At 43.7% G+C, this 13,537-nt stretch overlaps 1 protein-coding gene and 1 long non-coding RNA gene across 2 annotated transcripts; one reads left to right on the top strand and one right to left on the bottom strand.

Moving 5' to 3' along the window:
- Positions 1–313: 313 nt before the first annotated feature.
- On the bottom strand, positions 314–6,595 carry LOC126999068 (uncharacterized). Its single transcript, XR_007753124.1, has 3 exons — positions 6,392–6,595; positions 5,939–6,039; positions 314–1,805 (listed from the first exon to the last, which is right to left on the bottom strand). It is a non-coding gene; the product is annotated as an uncharacterized LOC126999068 (long non-coding RNA).
- A 334-nt stretch (positions 6,596–6,929) lies between these two features.
- Positions 6,930–13,244, top strand: LOC126998896 (beta-1,4-glucuronyltransferase 1-like). The gene is made up of 7 exons (XM_050861097.1): positions 6,930–7,007; positions 7,109–7,179; positions 8,623–8,775; positions 9,171–9,866; positions 11,519–11,722; positions 11,978–12,091; positions 12,997–13,244. The coding sequence occupies exons 2-7, from the start codon at positions 7,177–7,179 to the stop codon at positions 13,054–13,056; spliced, it is 1,230 nt and encodes a 409-aa protein (XP_050717054.1). The 5' UTR covers positions 6,930–7,007; positions 7,109–7,176; the 3' UTR covers positions 13,057–13,244.
- The last annotated feature ends 293 nt before the right edge of the window (positions 13,245–13,537 follow it).

Genomic DNA, 13,537 nt, shown 5'->3' with positions numbered 1-13,537 from the left:
CCGTCAAGGTTTGATTCATCACCCAGTTTTATTCACACTCTTAGTGTCATAGCTACTATAATAATTATTGAGAAAGCATTGTATGATTTTAGGTTGAGGCAAAATATTTATATATATTGAATATACTGATATTTATTTCATCCAAAAAGGTTAAGTGAAAAATATATAATTACTTCATTTTCTACTTATAGCACAACATTAAAACTAGATTTTTTTTTGTCCATAGACTTAAAAAAATCTTTCTCACCTTGAAAATCGTTTTTTTTTTTTTGTATTGACAAGAAAATAATGTTTCTGTTTTTAACTCCTAAATGCATTTTTTTCATTTATGTAACCTAACCTTACTAAGGTACTGACTCATATGTTGCTGGCACAAGTTGAGAACATAATGAAAAAGTTGCCATTAATAAATATATTATTAAATATTTAAAGGTGTTAAATAGTGTACTGGCAATAAAATACAGGAAATCATCAAGCAAATTGGTGTATGGGTGTGTTTCGTTAAGAACTCGGTGGAGTTCTTCAAAGACAATGGCACTGCCCACTGTCAAGACACATTCCACTATACCTAGAAAATTTTCACGACGACTGTTGGCTCTCAAAATATAGTTGGAAGCAAGACTGTTTCTCGAGTCATCAGAGTTTTGAGAGAAGTCTTGGGCTCTCCAGGATGTGACACACACACACACACACACACACACACGCACGCACGCACACACACACACACACACACACACACACACACACACACACACACACACACACACACATGCACACACACACACACACACACACTCACATACACACAAACACACAATTTTATACTTTGAGAGTAAAAGTAGTCAGGTTGGGTGGATACGCAGTAGCAGCACATGGTCTCGGTGCTCATCTCCCTAACATTGGCCCTTGAGCCTGTGGTGGAAGGAAGCCCGCATTACCCCGGGACACAGGGCCAGTGTGATATCTGGGTTACCATAGATTGCCTTCCCCAGATTTCCCCAGGTACCCATTTATCGACCAGCCTGAGAGGGAGGATGAACAGCTGGGTGAGCTGCACGCCGACTGCCCGGGCCGGGATTCGAACCCAGGCCTACGGAGTAGAAGCCAGGAACGCTGACCATTAGACCACGGAGGCGTATAACTTTGAGAGTGACACAGGCTAAATGAGCTTGATTATAATGCTTTTGAAAATCACTTAATCTGACTTCATATATATAATAACAACTTCTTTACTAATATGATTAAAGAAAAAACTGCTGGTATACATGAACACAATCACAACTTAAATTGTAAAAAAGGGGAGAAATTATCTGACTAAAAATTAAATGCAGGACAATATGGCTGAGCTTATTATACACTTAATAACATGTAAAGCATATAGCACTTGTGGTGTATACTATTTGGAACAATTCTTCACAGCCTGCTATTAAACATATTTTTATATGTTATTTCCTATAGAAAACAATTAAATAAATTACAAATACACAACATGTCTGAAGAAAGCAAAAGAGACCTTTAGTGATGCATAAGAAATACAGAATTTCATGCCCTGCAATATTCAACAAAGTCCTGAAAAGCTCCAGCTATTGCAATCATTTTGGTTGAAACTATTCAAGGAAATCTACACATTTCTGCAAACTATCCAGTAATATATGCTTGGCCTTGCTTCTTCAGAATCTTTTATCTTGTGTCCATCTTGTGTCTCCTGCCTGGAAGTTTAAGGGTCCGACGCTGCACCACTGCTGGGACATATGGGCTGCTAGGTGTTGTAGCACCCGTTACACTTTCAGGTGACACTCAGTCTCCTATAAAGAGAAGAGAGAGAGAGAGAGAGAGAGAGAGAGAGAGAGAGAGAGAGAGAGAGAGAGAGAGAGAGAGAGAGAGAGAGAGAGAGAGAGAGAGAGAGAGAGAGAGAGAGAGAGAGAGAGAGAGAGAGAGAGAGAGAGAGAGAGAGAGAGAGAGAGAGAGAGAGAGAGAGAGAGAGAGAGAGAGAGAGAGAAGACACTACCGAACGGGCGTGAGCTACTCCCGATGAGGATATATGGGAAGCGAGGAGGGTGCTGAAGCCCTTCAAAGACCCAACCCATGTCCTCACTAACCGTTTCCCTTTTGTCTCATCAACACCAGAGAGCAGTTCAGCATGCTCTCTAAAGACAGTTCCACTCTCTTTCTACACCACACTACATTCACACAACACACACACCTTTTCCCAAAATTCAAAATTCAAAATGGCGAAAAAACAACACTGCCTCGGAGTCCCCGCCTGGGGGGGGACCATAAATTCCCCCCAGGGAGGACTCCCCTTCTGGCTGCCGACTTGAAAGGTGTCCTGATAACTCCTCGAACCTCCTCCTTATCAATTTCTGCAACATTCGTGGTCTTCGTTCTAATTTTCATTCTGTGGAACACCATCTCTCCTCCTCTAAACCCCACCTTCTCTTCCTCACCGAAACACAGGTTTCTGAGGCTACTGACAGCAACCTCTACTCTGTTCCCTCCTACTATCTTTATCCTAAATTTCAATCCAAAGCTGGATGTTGCGCCTACGTGCGCAACGACATCACTTGCTCTCGTGCCCACGACCTTGACTATTCTGAATTTTCCACCATCTGGCTAAGACTTCATTGTCATTCTATTACTAAATACATCTGTGCTGTTTATCTCTCACCTAACTCTACTAACTATATAAAATTCTTTGACTATTTGAAATCTAAAGTGGAGCACATCTTGATTCACTCTCCCTTCACTGAAATCTCCATCTTGGGAGATTTCAATGTTCACCACCAGCTTTGGCTTTCATCCTCTTTCACTGACCAGCCTGGTGAACAAGCCTACAACTTTTCTGTCCTCAACGACCTAGAGCAGTTGGTTCAGCACCCTACACGTATTCCCGACCGTCTTGGAGACAGGCCCAACATTCTAGATCTCTTCCTTACCTCTAATCCTTCTGCTTACTCTGTCAAACTGTTCTCTCCGCTGGGTTCCTCCGATCATAACCTTATTTCTGTTTCCTGTCCTATCGCTTCTGTACATCCTCGGGATCCACCAAAGAGGCGATGCTTCTGGCATTTTGCTTCAGCTCGGTGGGACAACCTGAGGATATACTTTTCCGATTTCCCGTGGAATGATTACTACTTCCAGGAGAGAGACCCCTCTGTGTGTGCCCAGCGCATCTCAGAGGTGATTGTCTCTGGAATGGAGGCATACATTCCACGTTCTTTCTCTACTCCTCATGCTAAAAAGCCTTGGTTTAATCATGCTTGTTCTCGTGCTATTAAAGATAGAGAGGCAGCTCACAAAAGGTTCCAGAGCCTTCGAACTCCCGCTAACTATGACCTTTACATTTCAGCCCGAAATCGTGCCAAATCTATTCTCCGACTTACCAAAACTTCTTTTATCAATAGAAAATGTCAACACCTTGCTTCTTCTAATTCTTCCCGTGACTTCTGGCATCTAGCCAAAAATATCTCCTCCAATTTCACTTCTTCCTCTTTCCCTCCTCTCTTAAACCCTGACGGCAGCACTGCCGTCTCATCTGTCTCTAAGGCTGAACTCTTCGCTCAAACTTTCTGTTAGAACTCCACCTTGGACGATTCTGGGCATATTCCTCTTACTCATCCCCCCTCCGATTCCTTTATGCCTGTTATTAAGATTCCTCCTAATGATGTTGTCTATGCCCTCTCTGGTCTCAACTCTCAGAAGGCTTTTGGACCTGATGGAGTGCCTCCTATTGTCCTTAAAAACTGTGTTTCCGTGCTGACACCCTGCCTGGTCAAACTCTTTCGTCTCTGCCTATCAACATCTACCTTTCCTTCCTGCTGGAAGTATGCATTTGTACAGCCTGTGCCTAAGAAGGGTGACCGTTCCAATCCCTCAAACTACCGCCCTATAGCTTTACTTTCGTGTCTATCTAAAGCTTTTGAATCAATCCTTAACCGGAAGATTCAAAAGCACCTCTCCACTTCTATCCTTCTTTCTGATCGCCAGTATGGGTTCCGCAAGGGGCGTTCTACTGGCGATCTTCTTGCTCTCTTAACTGACTATTGGTCATCCTCTCTTAGCCGTTTCGGTGAAACTTTCTCTGTTGCGCTAGACATATCGAAAGCCTTCGATAGAGTCTGGCACCAGTCTTTGCTTTCTAAACTGCCCTCTTTCGGATTCTATCCCTCTCTCTGTTCCTTTAACTCCAGTTTCCTTTCCGGCCGTTCTATCTTTGCGGTGGTAGACGGTCACTGTACTTCCCCTAAACCTATCAACAGTGGTGTTCCACAGGGCTATGTCCTATCACCCACTCTCTTCCTGTTATTCATCAATGATCTTCTTTCCATAACAAACTGTCCTGTCCACTCATACGCCGACGACTCCACTCTGCATTATTCAACTTCCTTCAATAGAAGACTCTCTCAACAGGAAGTACACGACTCCAGACTGGAGGCTGCAGAACGCTTAACCTCAGACCTTGCTATCATTTCCGATTGGGGCAGAAGGAACCTTGTGTCCATCAATGCCTCAAAAACTCAATTTCTCCACCTATCAACTCGACACAACCTTCCAAACACCTATCCCCTATTCTTCGACAACACTCAGCTATCACCATCTTCAACACTAAACATCCTCGGTCTATCCTTTACTCAAAATCTCAACTGAAAACATCTCCTCTCTCGCTAAATCAGTTTCCTCGAGATTGGGCGTTCTGTATTGTCTCCGCCAGTTCTTCTCCCCCGCGCAATTGCTATCCATATACAGGGGCCTTGTCCGCCCTCGTATGGAGTATGCATCTCATGTGTGGGGGGGCTCCACTCACACAGCTCTTCTGGACAGAGTGGAGTCTAAGGCTCTTCGTCTCATCAGCTCTCCTCCTCCTACTGATAGTCTTCTACCTCTTAAATTCCGTCGCGATGTTGCCTCTCTTTCTATCTTTTATCGATATTTCCACGCTGACTGCTCTTCTGAACTTGCTAACTGCATGCCTCCCCCCCTCCCGCGGCCCCGCTGCACACGACTTTCTACTCATGCTCATCCCTATACTGTCCAAACCCCTTATGCAAGAGTTAACCAGCATCTTCACTCTTTCATCCCTCACGCTGGTAAACTCTGGAACAATCTTCCTTCATCTGTATTTCCTCCTGCCTACGACTTGAACTCTTTCAAGAGAAGGGTATCAGGACACCTCTCCTCCCGAAATTGACCTCTCTTTCGGCCACCTCTTTTGATTCTTTTTTAGGAGCAGCGAGTAGCGGACTTTTTTTTTTATTATTGTTTCCTTCTTGTGCCCTTGAGCTGCCTCCTTTGTTGTAAAAAAAAAAAAAAAAAGTGACTGGCCAGTAGTTAAAGGTTAAGAAGCAATGAAGTAGAAAGTTTACATAGTTAATAAACTTAATCTGTGGAAATGAAGAAAACAAAGAAGTACAATGACTAATTTATAATAGTGAATTTAAAGTGTATGTTTTAATAGGAAGTTAATTTATCTTAAGCACTATGAAAGAGCTTTTTACTTATTGTTATTGCACTTATAGTAGAGCGACAGTGTTTTAAACCATAATACAGCAAGCTGCTCCTGGAAAAGTATGCCGTTTTATCTACTTCCCTATATCTGAGCAGCTGACACTGTCTGAACTCCACTCCTAATCCTAGCCACATTACTGGGCAGTGCCCTGGTGGCAGAAGTGGCAAATCTTAATGACTGATATGTTTGCTAAGCTCTGCTGCTCAGAAAATGGCCTCACCTCTATGAAAATACTGAAATGACATCACGTACTGAAGTGTGTTTGCCCCCATATCCCTTCCCCACTCCATGGTGAGATAACTTGGTGCATGAATGTATATTACACTTTTACCTACAGAGGAGGTCAAAACAGGGTAATGAGACTGATCATGGACAACTTGGAGGAAAAAGTCATGGCTAAGAACTGACAGAAAGACACGTGTATAACGTTACCTAGTGTAAGCGCGATGATGACCAGCTCTTATTTAAGTGAGTAGTTAAGGTGACTGATACCGCTGCGTCGAACTCACATCATTTATTGATAGTGGTCAAACCTGAAAGATGGGCGTCATATGCATTACAATACGGAAACAACGCCATATGCGTTACAATACGGAAACAACGACGCACAATCTCTTCATTATTATTATCACGGCAGAGCAAGCAAACACTACTAACCGTCATTAACAAGTTAAAGGCCATGGTCATATAAGTGCACGTCAGACGAGATATTGGATAAACTACATGAAGACATACAATGAGCACGGCTCGTAAGCCAGATGACCAGTACAATGAACAAGGCTAGTAAGGCATTAATAATAAGTGACCAGTGCAATCAATATGGCTAGTATGACACTAATATAATCAATAATACATAGCATTTGCGGGTACAGTCGGGTTATTTACTCCTTCCGGTCGGCCCCGGTGGTAACGGCAGTGTGAATACGTGTTTCCTCTCTTGCCACTACCCTGCTACTGTCCCTTCTCCTCCTTGCTCAACCCTGCACCAGAGGGGCCTCCAGCAGGCGTCCTGAGTCAGCATTTCACTCATCTCACTGCTGTCTCGACACTTTTCCCGTAAACATCTGGCGACACTACCGCCTCGCACCCTCGCACCCTCGACTATCCCGACATGATTCATATAATCCCCACAAACATATCTACCACATTAATCTATCAATCGCCGCGGAGCCGGAACAGCGGCTACAACATATCTACCACATTATCAATCGCCGCGGAGCCGGAACAGCGGCTACACCTACACTCCTAGAGGATACCTTCATGCAGGCTAACAAAAATGTTTCACTCACTAGCACGTTTTAGCAACAATATACCAAGCTGACTCTCCACATGACAAGTGATTGGCTTACCTGAACTTCTCACTTCATTTCTGTGCTCTCGGTGGGGCAGACAACATCGCCTGCCTCTGTCACGGGCCACGTGCTGCATTGCCATTGGTTGAACGAAATATATCAACAACACACTAAGCCGTCTGTCAGCGGGAGTGTGAAACAGCGTTAAGGCAGGAAAATCTAAACATGGCTGACTTAAGATTTTTGGGGGAACTGCAAGACATTCTTATTTCCACCATATTGGATCCACTTAAGATTGTCTTATCTACAGGGCGTTAGTGCATCTGGGCATACCGCTGTGCTCCGTGCAGACGCTCTCCCTTCCTCTGCTTAACTACGATGGTGAGCTATGTGCCTACTTTTGCTCGGCCTGGTTTTCCTCGTGCCGTGCTAAAGTTTCTCGTCCCTGGAGGCGCGGTTCCTCAAACCCCTCTCGGACGCATATTCTCGAAGTCTCTATGGTTCGGCATAAGGAGAAATAAGGTGAGTGCAGGAGTGCTGGGTGGGTCTGGCCAGGTCGCCACGCCATTGAGGTAGGATAGGTAGAGTCGGCGGGACAAGGCTCATGTGAAGCAGAACTGTCAAACGGCCATATTGGTCCAGTCAACAGGTCACGGCAGCACCGACATGCTTTGCTGTGCCCATGATGTTATTAAGCCCTTAGTACCTCCATGGGTGTGCCCATAAAAGTATTAAGGGTGTGCTCACCTGGAATTCCACATGGGTGTTCCCATTAAGGTGTTGAAAAGCAGCGAATTGAAAGGAACCTCAGAATTATACATCTATACATGTCAGGAGGCCCTTGCTATTCATGTATCATCCACATTACAAGACAAAGCTTTCTTTTCACACGTTAGAAAGCCATATGTTTGCCAGTGACCCTCTTCACAACCACCTTGTGCTACTCATCAAAGCAGTCGCAGAAACATATTTACCAGGTAAGGTATTCCTATTCAGTAAATCAATTTACAGCAACGAATATTGTCTTGAAACATGTCAAGAGTAGGAATGCTATGAATAAGTTAGTACTGTTCAGTGGTATATGAATGAAGTGTGTGTATAGGCTAACCGGCCTCTTGCAGACTCCTTACGTTCTTAAGAGGCGTATAATGTAGAAGGGGCGATCAAACCAAATCGGGCGTATTGAGTTTTTGGCAGTTTCTGATACCTGAAATCCTGCCGCATCATGTGGTGAGGCAAGGTAAGGAAAAGGCGACCTTGGAGTGGATGATTAATAAGCCTAAAGCTGCGTGATCATTTTTTTTTTTTTATCAAACTCGCCCGGAGTGGGATGTGTACTGTGTGGCAGTTTCTTCAAAAGAGGCGAGCAGCTTAGCCAATGCGGTAATCGCTCCCTACTCCCTTGGCTGTGATATCCATCTGTACTTACATCTTCAACATAAACCATAGTGGGAAACTGTCCATTATTTTTTTATGAAACCTATAAAATGAGGTTCTATTTTTTACGCTTTGGGTTATTTTTATTTTACATAATCAAATATATCTTGATGAAAGCTATCTTTAGTGACTAAAAACATCAAAACCAATCCATAAATAATCAAATCCAAAAGGAAAGTGTCCCAAAACCTAGAATTTCTGAACACGTAGCTCCAACAATTTATGTTTTCATTCTGAAAAGAAGGCTAATTCTTGCTATCATGGTAATTTTCTTTCTGTAGTCGAACGGCTTTTGTCTCAAGCTTTTCATTAACACATAAATCAATGAAATCCACCTGCTTTTGACATCTTTGCGAGGTATATGGAGCGTGCGCTGTCTGTTTGCAGGCGTATAGACAGCGATCCTTCTTGGTGTTGAACGTGGTGGTGGTGGTGGTGAACTTGTACCTGGGACTAGTGATGAACCTGACAGTGCTCAGCACTCAAAGCAACACCTCACTACCATTCAAAAGAAACCTGCACCGTGACAACCTGACCCCGGTGAGTGCTGTTTATGTTGTGGTGATGATACATACATAAAGAGTCATTTATGGAGAGATAGATATGATATATAGATTGACTGATTGATTGATTGATTGATTGATTGATTGGTGGATAGGTTGATAGTTGAATAGATAGATATAGATAGATAGGTAGATAGATAGACTAGTTTACTTATAGATAAAATGGCTGACAGATTCCTAGATAACCAGTTAGAGATATATAAAGAATGAGAAAAAAATAGACAAATAGAGATGGCGGATATGGATAGTTAACGACACTCTTCATCTTCGTCCCCTTCCACAACCTTCCCTCCCTCCCATCCAGGTCATCCAGAGCCTTTTCTCAAGCCATACCTACCTACTCCATCCTCTCACAGGTTCCTTCTTCCTCAGATGAAGTTGGAGGCCGTGGTCCCAGCAGCCCTTGGCCTCGGGGACGCCAGCGGAAACTTTACGTCACATGCCTTTGTCTGGGCTGCACAGGAGTGGGTCAACGTGACAGTGGGCGCTGAGGTGTGTCTCGCCACCCACTCCTCCGCGGACCAGCTGCATTGGATCGCCCAGCACACACTCCGCTGGTCTGGGCCTATATCGGTAGCCATTTTCGTTTCAGGGAAAGAGTATGCCGTGGCGGCTAGCATGGTGGAATACTTAAGACGGTGTGTGGATGGAGTGGAGCAGCGTGTATCCTTCCACTTAATCCACCCTTTGTCACGACCACCGAAGCCATCAACGGCATTCCCGCCATTCGTGTCATGCGGTACGCCCCTAAAGGCAAACAAACAACTGGTGGCAGCGCTGGGACACGAAGAAATTCCATATCCGCTCTACCCACAGAACTTATTGCGGAACCTCGCCCGCCGCGCATGCCACACACCTCACTCTCTCAGCGTGGACATGGACATGATCCCATCCCCACACATGTTCCCACGACTGTCTCGCTTCCTCCACGATCGTCCTGTGTGTGGGAGGTGTGCCTATGTGGTTCCGGTGTATGAGGTGCACAGAAACGTGACCTCCACGCCATCAGACAAGATGGACTTGCTGAGGCTTTTAGCACGGGGGCAAGCCAGGAGGTACCATGTAAAGGTATGTGTGTGTGTGTGTGTGTGTGTGTGTGTGTGTGTTGGTATAAATACTTGTAGATGCCACAGTATTAGTATTAAACAAACGCAATCACACACACACACACACACACACACACACACACACACACACACACACACACACACACACACACACACACACACACACACACACACACACACACACACACACACACACACACACACACACACACACACACACATTATAGATATCTTGAAAGCTTTTGACAGAGTCTGGTACAAATCTTTGCTTTCTAAACTATCCTCGCACCGATTCCATCCCTCTCTCTGTACTTTCTAGCCAATCTATCTCTGCTTTGACATAAACGGTCACTTTTCCTCCCTTAAACCTATCAACAGTGGTGACCCGCAGGGCGTTGTCCTATCTCCCACTCTCTTTCTGTTGTTCATTGATGATCGCTCCAAAACAAACTTTCCTATCCATTCTTACGCCGATGACTCTACTCTGCATTACTCAACATCTTTTGATTGAAAACTCTCTTAACAGGAGCTACATGATTCCAGGCTGGATGCGGCAGAAAGCTTAATCTCAGACCTTACTACCATTTCCGATTGGGGCATGAAGAACTTGGTATCTTTCAACGCCTCAAAAACGCAATTTCTACAACTGTCAACTCGACACAAACTTCCAAACACCTATCCCCTATTCTTCAATATCCTCTTCTGCGCAGTGACGTCACCTGCAGCTCCTCAGTCTGCTTCAGTTGAAATCACTCCACCTGCCTTCACCTGACCACAGGTGTAGACGCATCTTGTGTTTTCCATTTTCTTTGATTTCGATGGGTGACTTTAGCATTTAGCATTAAGGAACTGAAGCAGTCACACAATTAATGGGCAGGGGTAAGAAAAGACTGGGTAGAAAAGGTTGAGGTGTTACAGAGGGTGGACAGGAGAACTGTTCTGTAGAGGATGATTGCGGCGAGCAAGAATATGTCCAGAAATACTTGGATAAAAAGGTTCATTATATACACACACACACACACACACACACACACACACACACACACACACACACACACACACACACACACACACACACGCACACGCACGCACGCGCGCACACACACACGCACACACACACACACACACACACACACACACACACACACACACACACACACACACACACACACACACACACACACACACACACACACACATTCTTTCGTCTCTTGCTCTGGTAAACTCTGAAACAGTCTCCCTTCGTTCGTATTTACTCCTGCCTACAACTTGAACCCTTTCAAGAGGAGAGTATACGTATCGAAACGCCTCTCCTCCCGAAATTGACCTCTCTTTTGGCCGCTTTCTCAACTCTTTTTTTTTTTTTTATAGAGGCAATGTTTAAAGGCCTTTTTTTCATTTTATTTTTGCCCTTGACCTTCTTCCTTTCCTGTATAATACATACACATGTTTCTCACACATTTTTTTCCACTTTCTCTTTTCTCCTTTCTATCTTTCCTTTCTTCTTCCTCCTTCTCTTTCTACTTCTTCCCTTCACTCAACTCCTCCTCTTGCATCTTATTTTCACCTCTCACTCTTCACATTCTTACCATCCTTCGAGTCCTTACCCTCTCATCCACTCCCACATATTTTCACGTTTACCTTTAATTAAAGATATACAAGCAGAACCAGGGGAACACACACATGGAAAAATGGGAGGTGGAGAGGCCGGGTTACCTGCCCCCTCCTGTGGCATACGATATCCTCTACAACATCACCAGCTACCAGGAGTTTTGGGAGCCTCTTATGGTGCTTCCTCGCGGCGCCCCGTACTTTGATGAGCGCTTTGTGGGCTATGGATTCACAAGGAACAGTCAGGTAGGTGTGTGTGTGTGTGTGTGTGTGTGTGTGTGTGTGTGTGTGTGTGTGTGTGTTGTTTCAAGACATGTATTTAACTTTTTTTCCATAATTATGTTAGTGAAGCAGGCGAATTTTATTTATAGTGGCTGTAATAATTCATCTTCATGTAATAATCATTATCACTATGTCATTATCATTATGTAATAATCATTATGTAATTATCATCATCATTTTATCATCATCATCATCATCATCATCATCATGCTTTCGCAGGTGTATGAGCTTCACTTGAGAGGTTTCCGGTTCTCTGTATTGGACGAGGCTTTCCTAACTCACAGCGGCTTCCAGACTGCGGCCTACCCCAGCTGGCGCTACGCTCAGATCGCGGTAAGCTATTAACGTGATATTTTTAACGTCGTTGACAGTTATGTAACTAGTCTGTCAACAACTTTTTTCCTTAAGAGAACAACAGCTAAAACTTAAGTCACCTTCTCTTACTGCCTTAGCTATGATTACCTACGTTATTATACGGGAGGTCAGTTGGAAACGTGGCACCAGTCAAGATCGAAGTAAGTTCCCTTGGCAACAGTGTTAAGGGCGATAGCTACGTCACAGCCACCGCTCAAGAATGGTTGGGCAGACATTTTAAACGCAGTGTTAGTCTTCACCAGCATTAATGCGGCCGACTTGTCTTTTTCGGCCGATTTTTCTAGCCGTGGTTAGTTGGTTTTGTACATTTTTCTTCATATGTTTTCACGTTGTTTTCGACCTATTACAAACTTTTTCCTCATCCCTCCCTCTCCCTCTTCTCTCCGTCTCTTTTCCCTCCACTTCCCCATCATTCCTATTTGCTTTTCTTCCCTCCATTGCTTTGTTTCCCTCCATCCTTTCTATACTTTTCCTCATCCGTCCATTCCCTCTTCCTTCTCCACTCCCCATCGTTCCTATTTCCTCCCTCCATATTTCTGCATGCTTTCCTTCTTGTCTTCTCTCTTTCCTCACCCTTTCCTCCCTTTCCTTTTCGTCATTCTGTCCGCTCTGTCATGCACTTCCCTTTTTCTCCCTACTTATCTATCCTTTTCTCTTTCCTCATTACTCCCTCCCCTTTCCTCTCTGTTTCTTCCTCCCTTTCACTCCCCCATCATCCCTACATTACCTCCCTCACCTCTATCTCACATCTCCTTTTTCTTCATTCCTTTTTTTTTCTTATCCCTGTCTCCTCCTTCATTCACTCCCCTAGCATTCCGGCATCACCTCCCTCACCCCCATCTCACACCTTTTCTTTCTCACAGGGCAACTATAAACGATATCTAATGTTCAAGAAGGAGTTGCATGCGAGCCTCGGAAAATAACCACCGCAACGCAGCGTGTCAACAGTCGACAATTCATTTTGTCCCATACACAGGCTCTTAAAATAATTGTACCAAAAAAGTGTAATTCTGAGCCTCCTTTTTGTAAAAATATGTTTAAATAAAAAAGAGAGATTTCTTTGGTTCTTGTCAAATAATTATATCTTCATGAATAAAACTTGTTGAAAAACTGACCATATTTTTTTTCCACGCTTGTGTATGTGTGTGTGTGTGTGTGTAATACTAATACTAATACTAATAATAATAATAAACGGTTTATTTCATGAAGTACCAGGCAGCCCTAGAGCTGAAAATATACATCAATGGAAGATGAAATGAAATGAATGAGACAAATGAACAAAGTAGTATGATTGAAAATAAAAAGGAAAATAGAAATAACAATAATAGCAATAATCATAGTAAAGATAATAATAATAATCATAATAATCACGATAATAATAATAATAATAATAATAATAATAAT

Source organism: Eriocheir sinensis, chromosome 15 (genome assembly GCF_024679095.1).
Source record: "Eriocheir sinensis breed Jianghai 21 chromosome 15, ASM2467909v1, whole genome shotgun sequence".
Taxonomy (NCBI): domain Eukaryota; kingdom Metazoa; phylum Arthropoda; class Malacostraca; order Decapoda; family Varunidae; genus Eriocheir; species Eriocheir sinensis.
This window is presented reverse-complemented; position numbering and strand designations above follow the sequence as displayed.